An 18827-nucleotide genomic window follows, 5' to 3' on the forward strand; every position below is an offset into this window, starting at 1 on the left:
AAGTCTGGATGAGCGTGACATAGAGATTAAAGCCCAAACACACAAATGCACTGGAACTAATGCACAGGTCAACATGGAGGTACATATGCACACACACATCCAAATTTAAAATTTGGTTCATGCCAGGCTCAAATTTTCAGTAACATGAAAGCTTCTAAATTTGTTTTCTTTTTAGGTTTTTGGGGGGGATTTTGGCTGTGTGTAACCCTACAACTACAAATCTGTGTAATAAGCATGGTTTATCCTGGTATTACTGCATGTGTAATCATACGCCTCCTGCAAATCCCCTGCTTTTAAGCTGTATTTTTACCAGAATTTAAAGCTACACGCCTTTCAGCCGAGTGACCGTGCAGCAAAACAATACAAAACAAAAAAACAGTACTTCTTCATATCTAAACTCTGTAGTTTAAAAAATGGTTTAGTTAATTATTTTTATGAGGTCTATTCAAAATGAAACTTAGCTTTGACTTTGATAGAACTGGTCTTGAACACATTAAAATCATACTCCATATTAGTCCAACAACTTCAATATTGTTACATTATGAACAGTCAATATTTAAAGATGGTTGGTTGGAGAGATTAAGTGTAATCTAATTACTTTGTGACGTTCAGGGTGATTGACTGCAGGTCGTAAAACTGCACTAACAACTGTTTGTCCCCTGCTGCAAATGTTAATCATGTTGACTCTTCATTAGCTGCTCAGTCGCCATATTGGTTTATGTGAATTGGTTTCTGTCTCCAGTACAGTGACTATGTTCGCTACGTGGAGCCCTGCTTCCAGGGCACGCTAGTACAGGCTGATCTGGATAACAGAGAGGTAAGACACACAAGCAGCTCTTGACAAATGGCACATGCGTTCATGCTCATGGCTGATTAAGTGAATTAACCTCTTGGAATTTAATAATTCCAAGTTATCTTGCTAATACCCTGAAGACAAAGCTTATGCCGTAATCACATCACAGTTAAAGCAACCTGCCCTTTAAAGGATTTAACCAGTAAAACCCTAGAGAGCGTATGTGACTTCGGCCTCTGCTAACATATTAAGAATATCAATATTCTTCCCAATTTCCCTTCTTTTCTCCTCTCTTGAATTATTTCCATGTCTAACACCAATAATGTCATTGTTTTATTTTTCTTCTCATCCCTTTGTCCTCCCTTTTTTTTTCTAACTTCCCAACACCTGCTCAGTCTGCTCAGTCTCAGTGTGTGTGTGTTTATTTGTTGTAAGTATGCCCTACTTTCACTCCCCTCCACATCATGGCAGTTTGGGTGAGGTCGCCGGCTGCTGACAATTTTAAGTTGGTCACATGACCTGTCAGCAAGGGATCTGATTGGGTGAATACATAGGATATTCTGTAGCAGAATGGGCTTACAGATGTTGGCTGACACACTTGCACAAGAGGGAACGCACATGTAGAGAAAGACAATCATCAGTTTTGCAGTTGTTATACAAGAGTTCCAATATTCCTACATAACCATTCACTTTTAGTCCTACTGAAAGTCACACTGGGTCACTTTTTCAGTCTTGTTCAGCTTTCATTACTGGGAAGATTACTTAACACAAACCTGCAAGCCAACCATGTTAAAGATGCAGTACACAACATGCCCCAGTGACACAGTACAAATGCACATAAGCAAACAGTCTCATTTGTCAGAATAGCACAGAGCAGATATGTGGGATTAAATGCAATTTGCAATATTTTTGTTTTGTTAATAATACTTCACAACAATTTCAGTTATTTTGAGCATGTTTCCAATCCAATCCAAACCAATTTTATTTATAAAGCACTTTAAAATACCCAGTACAGGACCAAAGTGCTGTACAGAAAATAAGTTAAAAACAATAGAATAAAATAAATAAATAAAACACATAATACATAAAAATTAGAACAGCCCTATATTAGCGAAACAAGATAAAACAGCATAGAATCAACTAAAATAAAACTTAAAAAAAAAAATAAAAACCAATATCTCACATGGTGTCAAAGGCCAGGGTAAAGAGGTGATTTAAAAACAGGTAGAGAAGAAGCCTGTCTGATCTCTAAAAGTAGATCGTTCCACAGTTTTGAGTCACTTTTTTTACTAAATGTCTATATTTAAATATAATTTACAGCACATAAAATCAGTTTCACTACGCTTGCAATTATTCTTATTGTTCTAATTATTTACTATTCACATTCACAGACACAAGAGCTCCTCTTACGTGCTATTAATAGCTGCAGCCGTGTGCAGTGGTCGTGCATGTAGATGTTTGATCTGTGGTTGTATGTGGCTTTGCCAATGCTTTGTATTTCAACCCTCTCTTGCACAGAGACAATAGCAGTTAGCAGCAGTTTTTGTTCATACTAAAAGTATTCTGTTCAAATACTTTTAGTATTTGACACCAAAGAAAACACATTTCCTTTTCAGTTTTGTCATGATGTTTCACATTAAAATTTCACTTCTTCCTAAAACCGCATTTTCATATACAAGTGACTAGTTAGAGAAGTGTTTATATCCATCCTTGAGCTATGCAAGATGCAACATTTTACAGGGTTTGTCTTTTATAAAAGAAGTTCATGCACACTTACAGCTTTCTAAAACTGAGTAAAACCCTTTTACATGGTCATTCCTCCTCCTCATATGTGCATGTGAATCTGTCTTTGTTTGTGTGTTGATTAATCTTGATTACCTTCTGGTGTTGCAGTAGCTTTGGTGTTAGTGGTCAGTGTGCCAGGAAGCCGGGGATAATTTCTCTACTGCGCTCTCTTTTTTCTGTTGTGACTAATTCGGCTGCGTTTGCCCGAAGGGAAGCGCATTGGCTCACTGACAGTGTCTGTGTGTTTACTTTTCTGGGTCTCACTCCAGCATTTCAAGCTTTTGGTGGAACAGCTTCATGTGAAAGGAGAGGGCAAAGTAAAAAAAGCAATGAAGGAGTCTTTCAGGATTCTCAATGAGGTTTGTCTTTCCTTGCCACAATCATAGCAACTGCTACCCCTTGGCCGTAATAATAGCGAAGCAAAGTTATTTAGGAATTCCTACCTCCACAATACACAGAGCTTGAGTGCAGATTTTTAAAACTGATTAAACTGGATGTGCATATTTATGTGTTTAGGCTACTGCACTGGGGCAGGGCAGCCTGTGTAACCAGGCAATCATGCTGATAACAGACGGAGCCATGGAGGACTTCCAAGATGTTTTTCAAGAGTTTAACTGGCCGGAACGACGGGTATTATAAAGACCAGCACAGACAAATATCATCCTTTAAAAGCTGTAGTAGCTGAGTATTAAATTAGCGTGGCTTATCACGCCGTACTACATATAGCACTTGACTTTCTCTCCAGGTTCGAGTGTTCACCTATCTGATTGGACGGGAGATGACGTTTGCTGAAAATGTCAAATGGATTGCCTGCAACAACAAGGGTAAAGCCCAGTGTCTTTAAATTTGATGGCTTTGTTTGTGTTGTCACATTTGTTTGTACTGACAAATCCTTCATAATCATTACAGGAAGACAGCAACAGTAATAAATTGAAGATTAAAGAATATTTTTTTGTAAAAAAGAATAATTTTCTGAATCTTACGAAACCCCTGGTGCTCCCAAAAGAGGTGTGCTGGCCCTGTGGTGATTCCAGGTGGCACTATGAGGAACTAAGTATCAGGTGCTGCCCTCTTGTGAATTACAAGGCATCATGCAGCAGCTTAGGAAATAATCACATTAGCTCCTTCTAGCATATTAAAATCCATGGCTAAATAACTGATAATCAGCACAGATACACTGCAAACATATCCCTGGCCAAAAATGTCATAACTGTGTCTCTATAACAGGTGCAATCCATTTTGTTGCATAAACTGATAGTTGCTTCTACTAGCAGGCAGATATCTGTCAAACAGATATTTTGTTGCTGTTTTCTTGCAAACAGCTTCTGCTTAAACCTTCTGGATGCAGTTTCAGTTTGCTTAATAGTGTTTGCACCAGCGCTCTTGGGAGATGTTACCAAGGGGAAATATGTTGCACGTATTCACTTGGCAGAGCTTCAGTAGCCTGTTGTCGCTGAGCAGCTTCACTGCAGGTATCCCACTGACGTCACTGTCTCCCACTTGTAGAAATGCCACAAACCTTAGACTAAGCCAAGCTTTAAAGAACGTCAAAAACATATTTGTATCAGTCGGAGATTCAAGCTGGGATATTTGTTTCATGTTTTGGAATACAGGGTGTTCTGATGTCTGATAAATGAGTTTCTTCTTCTAAATTTAATACCCAAAGGCAGAAACCTGAGTTAAAAATAATAGGTGAACAATTTATTTTCCAAAAACTAAAAAAGAAAAAACGCTTCTCAGTTTTCCATCTGAGTAGTTTATGATACGAGTTACAATACATGTGTGTCTTTTCTGTGTCTTCTGCAGGTTATTACACACATGTCTCAACACTGGCTGATGTCCAGGAAAACGTTATGGAGTACCTCCATGTTCTGAGCCGGCCAATGGTCATCAACCACGATCATGACATCATTTGGACTGAGGCCTATATGGACAGTGTGGTCAGTCTGCTTGTCTTATTATTGTTGTTTAATATTATTATTTTTGTCAAAATTTAATAAATGAACTGGTTTTTATCTTTGTTTAATATTTTTTGATGATCTGAAACATGTGAGTGTAGCAAATATGCAAAAACTAAATATATAAAGAGAAATGAGGAAGGAAGCAAATATATTCACATATTCACTTAATTCTGAATATTTAGACTATGGTCATTATAAAGAATGCAGATGTAAAGCACCACCTCCCTGGCACATTTATTACATGTATTTAATATTAAACATTTTTTTTCTTATGAATTTATGTTTTCCTCCCTTTCATTTGGCCACAGAAATATTACATTGTAATTTGACAATCTTACTGGAGGTGTTATTCTTTAGCCATTCATGTGTGCTTTTCCCCCCATTTACCATTAACTTCAGTTGCCAAGTACAAAAAAGGTAATTGTATGTGGAGCTAGTTTTAGAGCTTTAGCTAGAAAAAGAAAATAAAGTGTAGCATTTGTAACGACATGCTTAGGTTTTGTTTAGTTAGTGGTTGTCAGTTTTTAGTCACCTCTAGTAGTTTCTTGGAGCTCCAGTAGCTTTTGCTAAAGCTAAAGTTAGCTCATCCTCGAGATACCAGCTGATCTAATGTTGTAAGTCTTTGTTTTTCACTTGAAACCACATTTCAAGTGGTTTTTCAAAATGCTTTATTATAAATTCATTTAATCAGTTTGAAATGTAATCTAAAGTGGAAAGTTTAAACTTTTTTTTAACTATACAAGCCGGTACTAGCTTTTTTAAGAGTTAGCTTGTAATTTAACAAGCTAACTCTTAAAAAAGCTAGTATCTCCAAATCACTTATTTTTTCAAACTCTGTAAACAAACCTGGATTTGCTTTTGGTTTTTTTTTTTTTTTATTAATTAATTAATTTTTTGTCCACAGGCTAACTAATTTATCTGAAAGTGTGTTTATTGTATCACAGCTGTTCAACACTCAGGCACAAAGCCTGCTCCTGATGACCTCAGTAGCCATGCCTGTGTTCAGCAAGAAGAGAGAGACTGTAAGTAGTTTTTTACAACTTTGACCTCACATTGTGTCTTTGTGTTGATAATGGTAAATTAAATTGAAATGAAATTGTGATAGATCATAACAAAAGTGGGAGTTTATATTCATAAATCTGTATAAGAAATAGGGTTAAAACCGAAGGAACCAGCCTTGATCTGCTAAGAAACAGGCTGCCTTAAATTTGGAAGCCTTGTTTGATTCAGTATTAACTTTTAAACCACAGATCAAAAAAGTCCTTTCTTCAGATCAGAGCTGGCTGCAAAATAAAACCACTGCTCTAACAGTGTGACCTGGAAAACAAAGATTAACAAAAAGTCACTCACTTATCTCCAGCTAGTTCACAATACTCCATCGAGGCTTCATGCTGTTATCATCTCAGATTTTATTTGAGCTTATTGTTTATATTTCGTTTCAGAGTGAGCGCTATTTAATGTGATTTTGATATATTTAAAATTCTAAAATGATATTTTTACCTCATAAAGTTATCGCACGGGATTCTACTGGGAGTAGTAGGAACTGATGTTGCCTTGAGAGAACTGATGAGAGTAGCTACAAGATACAAGGTAAACCAGAAAGTAACACACCCTGTAACATATATGCTGTACTTCAGTACTGTCAGCAGTTTGCTTCCTTATGGCTGTCTGCTTATGGTCTTTTTATAGCTGGGTGTTCATGGCTACGCCTACCTCATCACCAATAATGGGTACATCTTGTCTCATCCTGACCTGCGACCTCTGGTACGAGGATTTTTTTGTTGGTATTAGATAATGGATTATGAGTACATGCCTCTTATTTTAAAAGCATACTCTTTTGTCTGTGTGCCTGTGCTTGTGTATGGCAGTATAAAGAGGGTAAGAAGCTAAAGCCTAAACCCAACTACAACAGTGTGGATCTGTCAGAAGTGGAATGGGAAGACAGCGAAGAAAAAGTGGGTAACATAAACTTACACGCATTTTTGACCCTTTAATTTCACTTATTTTCTTTGACTTATAGTTTAAGTTGCTGATATAGCTTAACTTTTTTTTTAGCTGAGGACCGCCATGGTTAAAGGAGAAACCGGAAACTTGTCTTTAGATGTGAAAACTTCAGTCGATAAAGGAGTGAGTAATTTTGTTCTTCAGGAATCTGTTGATGTAAAAGGAGACTTAGTGACTATTATATCAGTTATTTCCCCTTTTTGTCCCGTGTACCTCTTTTTTCAATAGAAAAGCTGCCTTTTTGTGCTCACTGTGGTGTTTATGAAGCCTGTTTTTCTTACAGAGAAGAGTGATGTTCCTGAAGAATGATTACTACTATACTGTCATCAATGAGACACCATTCAGGTTTGTCCAGTTTCTTTAAACTTTACTAAATTCCTTAAATTCTCCAGTAAAACAAAACAAAACATATAAACAAAACAAGTCTCCTTCTTACATTTTCTATATTGCCTTCTTAAAGTTTCCCACATACTGTAACGGTCTTGGCCTTCTCTGTGTTGACAGTCTGGGTATAGTGTTGAGTCAAGGATATGGACAGTATATCTTCATAGGAAATGTCTCTGTTGAGGAGGGTAAGTGTCCAATCTCTGTACATCTGCGTTTGTGTCTGGGTTTCATACACCCTGGCTTATGTCTTGACTTCTCTTCTTACGCAGGTCTTCACGACTTATTGGCTCCTGATCTGACCATAGCCAACGAGTGGTGAGTTTAACTTGCAGTGTAACAGGTTGTGAGATAGGTTGTGTTTCCCATTTTTCTACAGGGTGGTTTATCCGGTGTTCTGACAAACCGTCCTACTTTGGGAAGTTGTCCTACCCATAGGTTAATTTGACGGTGACTTCTGACAAACCCGAACACCGTCTATGTTGCACATAAAGTCAGAGTTTTCAGTGTAATTAAGGTGCTTCCTTTTTACCCTAACTTAAGATGAACACATAACCTGGTCTGGAGAAGGTTTCGGTTTTGAAATCGGTTGGTAACGCCACATTTTCATTAGACAGCTTTTATAGTAAAGTGCTGTCTAGATTATCTGATGTACTATTATTTTTTTATAAATAGAGCTTATTCGGTCAGAGCTCATAAACTACATCAAATGAAACTGTAAAGTTACAGCAGTGCAAACTGTATGTGTGGCATTGTCACTGGAATTTTCTTACATTCAGCATAAAACATTGATGCAGAAAATAAATGTTTTGTGTATAAATGTTGATCCTAATCTGCTGCTAAGTCCCTTTTACACTGCTGGAATTGCAGCTGCTTGAACCCAAATTAGAAGATTGATGGGTCACATTTGTAGGCTATATATCAAAGAGAACATTCAATCAATAAAATAAATTTTCTCTTTGATCTGGTAGCAGACTAATGTGATTTCCGTGGATCCTGGATTAGGAAATGGGAGAGAGTTAAATCTGAATGCACTGAGTAACCTTGTGTTTAAACGTATCAAAAATTTCATATCTCTGATCTGCAGCAGCTGCACAGTGAGTGCAAACTAATAATGTTAATAAATATGTTAGATTGAGATAATATATTTATTTTACAGCTCTGCATGCTTATGACGACTCTGAGTTCACAATTTTCAGCAGCATTAATCTCTGCCTCACTCTTAGCAGTATTATTGCTGTTATATTCTTTATTTTCTTTATAGACATCTTATCATCTTATATTAGATTGAAATAGTCACATTGAAAAAAAATAGGTTTTGTTGTTTAATGGTGGCTGGCAAATAGCTTCTAAGGTGCATTACCACCACCCTCTGGGAGTAATAGCATGTTGCATACTACAAGGTGCCCATAAACAAAGGAGAATATATATATTTTAAGACAAGAAACAGTTGCATAAACTGTTGGTTATTTTTTCTTTCTTTCGTTTTTATTTAGTAACTTTGACTATATTTGAAAGTCCTCACCGTGCTTAATTGACATATGTGTGCGTTTGTAGGACCTACTGTGAGACAGACATTGACCCAGCACACCGCAAGCTGAGTCAGCTTCAAGCTGTGGAACAATACCTCACAGGCAAAGAGCCAGATCTGGAGTGTAAGTCGTGACTTAATGTCAAGCATCGCATGAATGCATCAATGTCAGAAGTATAAAAATGTGTGTTTAGTTGGATATTTTTTTGTAGCTGCTTCTTGGTAATAAATCTTATGCTGCTGTTTATTTCCCCCTAAATGGTGCCATTTATATTTATTAAATAAATAAATTGTTTAATTTTGCTTCTTCTTGAATTCAGTCATCCGATCCAATAAACTGCACATACAGTAAGTTATTATGATGATTATGTTTTTCATGGGTCCAGGATTTATTATGTCTTGGTCTGATTTATTGCCAAGAAACACTGTTACAACAAAGAAATAATCAGCAAAAATTTAATACATTTTTCTGCTAAGTTTATATACCAATAAGTATATGTCACTTGTGACTTTGTGCGATGTGCAGGAGTAAGCACTTAATGGTGAGTTTTGTACAACTCAGCATCAAATATGCCAGAGAATACTGAATCACAGGGAGATACTAATATGCTGGACATTAGAACAGGGAATAGACAGTAATGAGTCACGACGTGACTCGAAACTGGAAATAAACTCAGCACAAGATAGAAAACTGTAACCAAAATGAATCAGGAAGACATCTAAACAGGGAATACTTTGTTACCCCCACAAGGGAGGTAGCAAAGAACAAGTAACACAAGCAATGTTACAAAAGAAACAGCATTCAAACATACTGTAGGGTCATTCTCAAAATCCAAAAGAAACGTTAACTCGCAAAACGCAAAGCCCAGGGTCCAGAACTCAGGGACCATAGCAGTATAAAAGCACACCGTTATACTTTCTCTGAACAGGTGATATGCAGCTGCTGCAACAAACGCTGTTTGATGCTGTGGTCACGGCTCCCATGGAAGCTTACTGGAACGCCCTTATGCTCAACGTATCCAGGTGAAAATGAACACAAATGTTCCTTCAGTTCATGCCACCAACTTTTTACACAGTTGGTGATTCTTATCTATACTAACATATATTTTTCCTCTTTATGTGTGTATGTGCGTTTGTTTGTTTCTCCCTCTTGCTCTCTCAGTATGGATGAGGGAATTGAAACAGCATTCTTAGGGACCCGTTCAGGCCTCATAAGGTTTCTGAGGTATGCCGGTATCGAGAAAAGAATTGGCAAGTGAGTAAGAAAAGTCCAACTGCATCTATGTTGTCATGCTATTATATCCAAAACCAAATAGAAACTGGTGTCAAAAAACCTCTATAAAAGGTTTACCTTAGACTGATGGTAATTGAAGACCTGATGATGACTTTATGCCCCCGTCTTGGTTAATTAAAGGTAAACTGAACTTAATCCCTGACACCCAGGTGGCATCTTTTGGGAGAATTTTCTGTGTAGAAACACAATTTGCATATATCCAAAACATTTGACTTCTGTTTAGGCTGTATTTGCATTTAGACATCAGGGTTTTGAGATATGACAGACACAGCTACAATCATCAATTTAAGCAAAGATGAAGATACAAATAAGTCTTCCACTACTCTCGCTACTCTCTCTATTGTTCACCCTGGGGTTGCCCTCCCCCAGGCTTGTCCCTCTGGCTTCCTGTCCTGGGTTTGGGATTGGCTGTTCTCCTGCCCTGCACCCCTGTTCTTTGTTCCAATTCCGGGAATCCCCTCTATTTGTATTATTACACCTATTAATCGCAATATTGCAATATTACAAGCAATCCCAAACTATAGTCTCTTTAACTCTAATGTATATTCATTAATCTGTTATTCTCAACATTAGTAAATCCTTTCTTTAGATATATCTCTTGAAAAGCAATGGCTGTCTTGTTAAGGCAATTTAATATCACTATTTTTTTGTTTTCCAATTTTAGTTTCCCACTTTATCCAGTTGCTTTTTTCCATGTGTCAAAGACTCTTCTTGTTAATTAAGCAATGGGTTGTTCTTTTAGCATATTTTGTCTCTCCCCAGGTCTTTCCTGACCTCCACAGACAAGGAAAATATGTTCACCCTGGACCATTTCCCAGTGTGGTACCGCAGAGCAGCTGAGTACCCAGCTGGAAAGTTTCTATATTACATGCCCAGACAAGACACTAGAGGTAGGAGGACATACCTTTACTTAGTATACGCACACCCACAAAATAAAACAAACAAACAAATCCTACGAAATACTATTTATGATGGTGTTTTTTCTTTTTTCTTTTTGCAATGTTCAGCAAATTGAGTAAAGAATCCCCCATGTAAGGCTAGTTTTTGTACCGTCAGGGGGGTACAGCTGCTCTTTTCTGTTTCCCTCTATGTATATTAATGCAGTTTGCATAAATCCTGAAACATCATGAAACATCTACTCTGAACACCCACTTTATAACATCTTCAAGGAAACAGCAGTACTGGAAGACTCTTCTCTTTTTGTTGTAAAGTGAAGAGATACAGGAGAACATTCGCACCCACTGCCCGTATGCCTTTTCAAGTGTCATACAAATAGTAGATGAGCCCCGTCAGACATGTGAATTTCCCTAAATAAAGTTTTTCTTATTGTTATTATTCTTATTTGCATCAACAAAGTTCTTTGACTGGTTAGGAGAGATCGGGAAATGTGATTTTTATTGAGGCAAAGTGTAAAGTATTTCATCCAGCTTGATGTATATCCTAAGATATGTCTTGAACAGTTTTCAGCATCAGAGTGTGAAAATTAACAGCCGTGTCATCTTTGCCATCACATCATACTAACCTCATTTTTTTTGTAGTTGAGAAAGGAAAAGTCAGAAAAAAAAGCATGCAAGTTTGAACCTGGCTTTTCCCTGCCTCTGGATTAAATTCTCTTGTTTTGCTCCACTGGAATAAAATGTATTTTTAAAGAGCTTTGAAAAATATGTTGGCATTAAAGCGATTTAGCCTGCGTCAGAGGGCAGGAATGTAAATTTAATCTCCACTACACAGTGCACAGTGTGCAGCTGGAAACACCGCTGCTCCTAATGTCAGAACACAGTGGTTGTGTATTTTCTGCATCTATTTCCTTCGACTTACATGCATAGTTTTTTAGAGTTATAAAGGAATTTTAGGGGCTTTATGTTGACTGGTGATAATCATTTTGTGGTGTATTTCCACGCTTGTGAGATGCACTTTTAAATATAAACTAGTTCCCAATACGTATTAGGAGTTTGATAAATGTAGTGTGTTGTTCTTAGATGTATTCAGGGACTATGAGGCTGACTATAGCGCCACCTTGAGTGCAGAAGAGGTGGAAACCCAAGCGGAGGAGGGAGGGAATAATCCAAGGGAGGCGGAGAATGAGGAGGAGGAGGAGGGTAGAGGAAAACTGTTTCTTTTACTTGGCATGCCTCCTCTTTTTCATTTGATTTTTAGCAGATAAATCCTGTTGTCCCTGTTTTCGATTTGTTTCTCTTCTGCCTTTTTCTTGGTCTGTCGTTCTTTTTTCCCTTCTTTCTCTTTCACTCTCTCTCTCTCTCTCTCATTGCATGAGCATGCAATTAAAGTATGGAAACCTCCTCTCCTTTCTTAGAAAGCCTTCTCGTAAAGCCATCTTAGTTACATAGTTTTTTGGGCATCATTTTTTTCCCATGCTGTCATTGTGTCTTTTTCGTCTTAGTGACCGAATAACAGAAATATAAACATGGTGCACATGGACTAATATAACACACTGACAACATCCTTCTGTTATAAATGTATTACTCGATTAGCTCTCATAATCTGTGTTACATAATGGCTTAAAATGTTAATCTGGCTGGTATGTGTGGTTTGATGACAGTTGGCGTCAGCTGCCACGAAGGCTCAGAGTAGATGCACGGAAGAAGCATGTGCAAATTTATTACATTAATCCAAACTACCTCTCCAGTCCAAGTCAGCCTGTCACATATATATGTTTTATTTAAAAAAAACACACATTTTTGACATGCTTAAATTTCAACTGCCACAATCACTAAGTGTACGAGGATATAAATATTTCTAAGAACATTTTCCGCATGCACATACAGTAATCCTGCATGTCTGTATATCTGGAAGGCATCCGTGCATGCACACATACTTGGATTTATAAGGTACTGTAAATACCTGCTAATTGTGTGTGTTGTTCTACCAGCAGGGAGGATCATGATTGCTGCCACTGCTGTCACTGTGACGGTGGGCAAGAAAACTGCACTTGCTGGAGGTAGGATGACAACTTCTGTTTTAATACACACCCTATCTGTCTCTTGCACACATGCTTCATCCCACCGCTGCCTCCCTCTTTCTCATTTCTTTTTAATCTCCTCTTACCTCTCATTGCTCTTTCAGTGTTTTCTCTGCCTCTAAATTTTCCATTTCTCTTGTAAAACACTCAACCCCTGCATATTTAAAGCATATTGTTCTCCAGTTTGCTCTCTCGCTTTTGTTCTTTTCTCCCTCGTCTGTGTCTGAATTTTCTTACATTTTCACCAAGTAAAATCAGCTTGCTGCAAAATGTATTGGTGGATTTGTTGATGACATTCGAACTTGTTGAGTGGATGTTAATTGCCTGTGGTGTGAATTATCAGCAAGACTTTGCTTTGTTTGGCTTAAGTTCTGGCCCCTTGTGACACTGATGAGTGTGTCACATTATTGCATTTGAAAAAAAAGGGAGCTGTAATTGAGTGTGTGAGTGCGTCTCATTTTGTACGTTCAGTCTCTTTGGCTTTGTTTCACTGATTCACTGATGTGCAGGTTAGTGTTTGTGTGTTTGTGTGTGTTTGCCCTGGTAAGTACATCTGTGACTGACACACTCATCAGTCATAATTATCCGAGCGAAGAATCTCTGAACAAGTTTGCGTGCATGGCTGTCAGCATTTGGTGTCTCATTACGATGACAGATAGACAGAAGCACAGTTAAACACACTGACACAAACACGCGCTTATCTGTGTTCCACAGCTTTCCTAGAAATAATCTCAGGTGTGAAAATCTTGTTAAATTTGGAAGTGGAAAACAGGAGATAAGGGAGATATGAGAAAGAGTTTAAAATACATGTTTCAGTCTTTCTCTTAGCCTTGCCAATTGTCATTTTTTACAGGTTTTCTTTCCTTTGCTACATTCTTACTCTTGCTGCTGGTTTAGAATCCACACTGTTGCAAAAGGCTGAACTTAGACCTACAATTTGGCTTACTGAATCTATTATGGGGTTTCATTAAACCACAAGCTACAAAGGAAAGATGGATGTGAAATAATTATGATGTCTAAAAACAGTATTTGATGTGTGTACAGTATAAATGAGATATATTCCAAAAAATATGGTTATAACAACAACATTTTTTGAATTATACATTCACCAGCTTTTTCAGGTTCAACTGCTGTTCAAGTGCTCTTAAAACAATTAATTTAATTATCCAATCACATGGCTGTAACTCAGTGGTTATATTCAAGAAGACATGGTCAAGACAAAGTTCCAACTGGCTATCAGAAAGTTGATTTTTAAGTGACGTATGAAAAAAAAGAGAATATCCAAGGAGCAGCAGTCTTCTAGGTAAAAATATCATGTTGATGTCAGAGGTCAGAAGAGAATGACCAGACTTCTTTGAGATGATAGGAAAGCGACAGCAACTCAAATAATCAGGTGTGACAACCAAGGTATGCAGATGAGCACCTCGGAATGAACAACATGTCAAGCCTTCAAACTGATGGGCTACAGCAGCAGAAGACCACACTGGGTGCCATTCCTTTCAGCCAAGAACAGGAACCTGAAACTTGATCAGTAGAAGATTTGGGTTGCTTAGCCTGCCTCCATTTCTGCTGTGACGTTTTAATGGTGTGGTCAGAATTTGGCATATACAACATGAAAGCATGGATCAGTGGTTCAGTGTATCAATGGCTTTGTATCAATGGATGCTGGTGATATAATGGTGTGGGAGATATTTTCTTGGTACACTTTGGGCCCCTTAATACCAAATGAGCATTCTTTAAACACCACAGCCTACCTGAGTGTTCATGCTGACCATGCCCACCCCTTTGACCACATTGCACCCATCTTCTGATCTATTTCCAGTAGGATAATGCTATATGTTACAAAGCTCAAACCATTTCAAACTGGTTTTTGGAACAAAGCAGTCCATTCACTGTATTCAGATGACCTCCACAGTCACCATACAGTGGCTTGCAAACTTTTCCACATTTTGTCACATTACAGCCACGCACACCCCACTTTTCAGTTATTTATTTGTAAAAAATGTTTGGAAACATGTATGATTTTCGTTCCATTTTCGTTCGTACACCACTTTGTATTGGTCTTTCACGTGGAATTCCAATAAAATTGATTCATGTTTGTGGCTGTAATGTGACAAAATGTGGAAAAGTTCAAGGGGGCCGAATACTTTTGTGAGCCAATGTATTTCAATCTAATAGTGCAGCTTTGGGATGTGGTGAAACAGGAGAGTTACATTGAGGATGTGCTGCTAACAAATCCAACCCAGTACTAGCAAGGAGTGTTTTCTGAGTAAATATAATAATCACCATTTCGTGGGCACAAAAGTTAAAGTTCATCACTAGATGCCAAGTCCATCAACTTCTCTCCAAGCTGCAGCAAACTCAGAGGGGATGGTTTTATAAACTTATTGGTATGTGTGTGTAAGGAACACATACACACACCAAGTCTCTCACAAGCACATGACTCAGTGTGTTTCACCCTTTGATGCTCCTCTTTAAATCCTCACATACATCTCTCTTTTCTTAGCCTCTGCTTTCCTAAGCTGTCAGATCTGTCTGCCTCCACATCACATTTCTCCTCTCTGTGTTTCCTTTTTCTTTTCCCTATCATGTCATTTTTTTCTCATACCCCTTTGCCCTAACTTCCTCTCTACCTTTGTTACTTACTGCAATGGAGGGTTTCTTGTCGAGAGTAACATTCACATAGCAAAATCAAATATTTAGAAGCTGCTTGGTCAAGGAACTCGAGCACATACGCTTAAAGGTGTATTCACTCCTTGTAATGCACATTACATGCTTATGCATTGTGAAGAATGAGAAAGGTAATGTAAGCACAATGAAAAGCACAGCTTGCACACATGTGCCAAAATAAAAAGACAAGCACAGAAATGTGAAGACAAATAGTTTGAACTTGTTTTTTTTCAGTTGATTGGATATATGATGACTATCTTCACTTCTGTGTTTCAAATTGCACAAATGTTTGCACCTAATAATGTTGCAAATTACACATTAACTAAAATAAATCCTAAATTCAAAATATATTTAATATTTGCATGACTTTAAGTATCTAAAAATATTGCAATTCTACGTATAACCACTGAGTGTCAGTGTTTATCTGGACAGAACACAGTCAGTTGTCTATCAGCGTCTCTGTGCATCTTGTGCTCAGCTTTCATGCTCATTTAGTGGCAGATTTAATTTCTTCTTCTTTCATGAAGGCCATGGATTTCCTGTGTCAGAGGCTGATCCAAAATCAGTGCACAGTGACTACAAAAAGACTGTGGTTATACCGTCTGAGGGCTCAGCAATGGATTAGAATATCTCTGTGGCATAAGTGACATGCTGTATATAAATAAACCTATTCCTACTGATGCAGAGGCAGACTTGGGAAAAGAGGAGGAAAGAGTGATGAGTGTGTGTAAATAAAAAAAGACAGAGGGATAGAGCAGGCAAAGAATAAAGAGAAGACATTTTACATGGAGGAGGAGAGGAAGCACCTAATAAGGATATAAATGAGCGAGAAAAGGAGGTAAGATCAGGGTGGAGACAAAAAGGGCACACAATAGACCAGACTGAGCAAGTGATAAAGAGACAGAGATGAGAGAAAGGAAGGTGAGAAGATTAAAAAATGATAGGAGAAGAAGTGACAAAAAGATAAATTGAGACAAGAAAACTGAGAGGGGAATGGACCCAGAGAGAACAATGAAAGGTGAGAGGAAAAAGAGGGAAAAGTATGGGAAAACATATACCTATATTCAGATTAGGATTAGGATTCAAGATTATTGTCAGTACACATTTAAAAATACAGGGTAATGAAATACAGTTTGCATCTAATCAGAAGTGCAAAGAGCAGTAAGTGCAAGAAGAGCAGATTATATACAGATAAGGGCAGTGTAAAAGGTGGGAGTAGTTATGTACAGATTATGTACAAGTAAGTTAAGTATACAGATGTTTATACCACATCATCCGTGAAAAGCAGAGATGAGATTCTGAGGCCACCGAAGTGAAAGCCCTCCGCCACTTGGCTGCGCCTAGAAAACCTGTCCATAAAAATTATGAACAGAACCGGTGACAAAGGGCAGCCCTGGCGGAGCCCATCACCCACCGGGAATGAGTCTGACTTATTGCCGGCAATGCGAACCAAGCTCTTGCAACGGTTGTATAGGGATTGAATGGCCCGTAGCAATGGGCCAGACACCCCATACTCCTGTAGCACCTCCCACAGGACACCCCGAGAGACGCGGTCGAATGCCTTCTCCAGGTCTACAAAACACATGTAGACTGGTTGGGCAAACTCCCAAGCTCCCTCAAGTATCCTTGAGAGGATAAAGAGCTGGTCAAGTGTTTCGCAACCAGAACGAAAACCGCATTGTTCCTCCTGAATCTGAGCTTCGACTAGCGGACGAACTCTCCTTTCCAGCACCCTGGCATAGACTTTCCAAGGGAGGCTGAGGAGTGTGATCCCCCTATAGTTGGAACACACCCTCCGGTCCCCCTTCTTAAAGATGGGGACCACCACCCCGGTTTGCCAGTCCAGGGGTACTGCCCCTGATCTCCATGTAACATTGTAGAGGCGTGTCAACCAGGACAGCCCTACAACGTCCAGACCCTTCAGGAACTCGGGGCGGACCTCATCCACACCAGGGGCTCTGCCACCAAGGAGTTGTTTAACTGCCTCAGTGACCTCGTCCCCGGAAATTGGCAAGTCATCCCCCTCATCCCCAGACTCTGCTTCCTCCTTGGAAGACATGTCAGTGGGATTAAGGAGGTCCTCGAAGTATTCCTTCCACCGCCCGACAATTTTCTCAGTTGAAGTCAGCAGCGCTCCGCCAGCACTATACACAGTGCAGGTAGACCAAAGCTTTCCCCTGACAGTTTGCCAGAATCTCTTCGAGGCAGTCCAAAAGTCTTTTTCCATGGCCTCTCCGAACTCCTCCCACACCCGAGTTTTTGCTTCAGTCACTGCCTGAGCCGCGTTCCGCTTGGCCTGTCGGTACCTGTCAGCTGCCTCCGAAGTGCCACAGGCTAACCAAGCCCAATAGGACTCCTTCTTCAGCCTGGTGGCTCCCTTCACCTCTGCTGTCCACCATTTGGTTCGGGGATTACCACCACGACAGGCACCAACCACCTTGTGGCCGCAGCTCAATGCAGCAGCTTCAGCAAAGGAGATGGTGAACATGGTCTGTTCAGACTCAATGTCCCCAGTCTCCCTCGGAATGCTGTTGAAGCTCTGCCGGAGGTGTCCGTTGAAGATCTCACGGACTGGGGCCTCTGCTAGGCGTTCCCAGCACACCCTCACTATGCATTTAGATGCACCGGGTCTGTCCAGCACCTCCCCTGCCACCTGATCCAGCTCACCACCAGGTGGTGATCAGTTGATAGCTCAGCCCCTCTCTTTACCCGAGTGTCCAGAACTTATGGTCGCAGGTCTGGTGATACAATTACAAAATCGATCATCGACCTGTGGCCTAGAGCGTCCTGGTGCCATGTGCACTTATGGACACTCTTATGTTCGAACAATAGAGTGTTTGTTATGGCCAAACTGTGATTTGCACAGAAGTCCAATAACAAAATATCGCTCGGGTTCAGATCAGGGAGGCCGTTCCTGCCAATCACACCCCTCCAGGTCTCGCTGTCGTTACCCACGTGAGCACTGAGGTCTCCCAGTAGGACAACAGAGTCTCCAGGTGGAGCACCTTCCAGCACCCCACCCAGGAACTCTAAGAAGGCTGGGTACTCTGAACTGCCACTCGGCGCATAAGCGCAGATGACAGTCAGGACCCGTTCCCCGACCCTAAGGCGCAGGGAACAAACCCTGTCATCCACCGGGAAGAACCCCAACATACAGGCAGCAAGCCGAGGGGATATTAGAATACCCACCCCAGCCCACCGCCTCTCACCAGGGGCAACTCCAGACTGAGACAGAGTCCAGCACCTCTCCAAAAGACTGGTTACAGAGCCCAAGCCATGCGTATAGGTGAGCCGGACTATATCTAGCCAGTACCTCTCAACCTCACGCACTAACTCAGGCTCCTTCCCCACCAGAGAGGTGATATTCCATGTCCCAAATGCCAGTCTTGGTAGCCGGGGATCAGTCCGCCAGGGCCTCCGCTCCT

The 18827-nt window shown here is 39.7% G+C and overlaps 1 protein-coding gene across 2 annotated transcripts in view; it reads left to right on the forward strand.

Annotated features, from left to right (window-relative positions):
* Window positions 1–18827, forward strand: part of cacna2d4a (calcium channel, voltage-dependent, alpha 2/delta subunit 4a) — a 98650-nt gene that overhangs the window by 9868 nt on the left and 69955 nt on the right. The window contains exons 9-27 of one of the 2 annotated variants that reach the window (XM_085386374.1): window positions 743–817; window positions 2848–2937; window positions 3095–3208; window positions 3324–3402; window positions 4385–4518; window positions 5484–5561; window positions 6049–6129; window positions 6229–6303; window positions 6408–6494; window positions 6595–6666; window positions 6827–6888; window positions 7048–7115; window positions 7200–7245; window positions 8485–8582; window positions 9388–9481; window positions 9621–9713; window positions 10515–10642; window positions 11732–11851; window positions 12643–12711. In XM_085386374.1, the coding sequence (XP_085242500.1) occupies window positions 743–817; window positions 2848–2937; window positions 3095–3208; window positions 3324–3402; window positions 4385–4518; window positions 5484–5561; window positions 6049–6129; window positions 6229–6303; window positions 6408–6494; window positions 6595–6666; window positions 6827–6888; window positions 7048–7115; window positions 7200–7245; window positions 8485–8582; window positions 9388–9481; window positions 9621–9713; window positions 10515–10642; window positions 11732–11851; window positions 12643–12711 (1663 nt within the window). The remainder of the gene's footprint in view (window positions 1–742; window positions 818–2847; window positions 2938–3094; window positions 3209–3323; window positions 3403–4384; window positions 4519–5483; window positions 5562–6048; window positions 6130–6228; window positions 6304–6407; window positions 6495–6594; window positions 6667–6826; window positions 6889–7047; window positions 7116–7199; window positions 7246–8484; window positions 8583–9387; window positions 9482–9620; window positions 9714–10514; window positions 10643–11731; window positions 11852–12642; window positions 12712–18827) is intronic. The other variant, XM_085386373.1, reaches the window with a different exon arrangement.

This window comes from Rhamphochromis longiceps, linkage group LG17 (genome assembly GCF_057381845.1).
Source record: "Rhamphochromis longiceps isolate RC_006_pf linkage group LG17, R_longiceps_female_GT1.1, whole genome shotgun sequence".
NCBI classification, from domain to species: Eukaryota; Metazoa; Chordata; class Actinopteri; order Cichliformes; family Cichlidae; genus Rhamphochromis; species Rhamphochromis longiceps.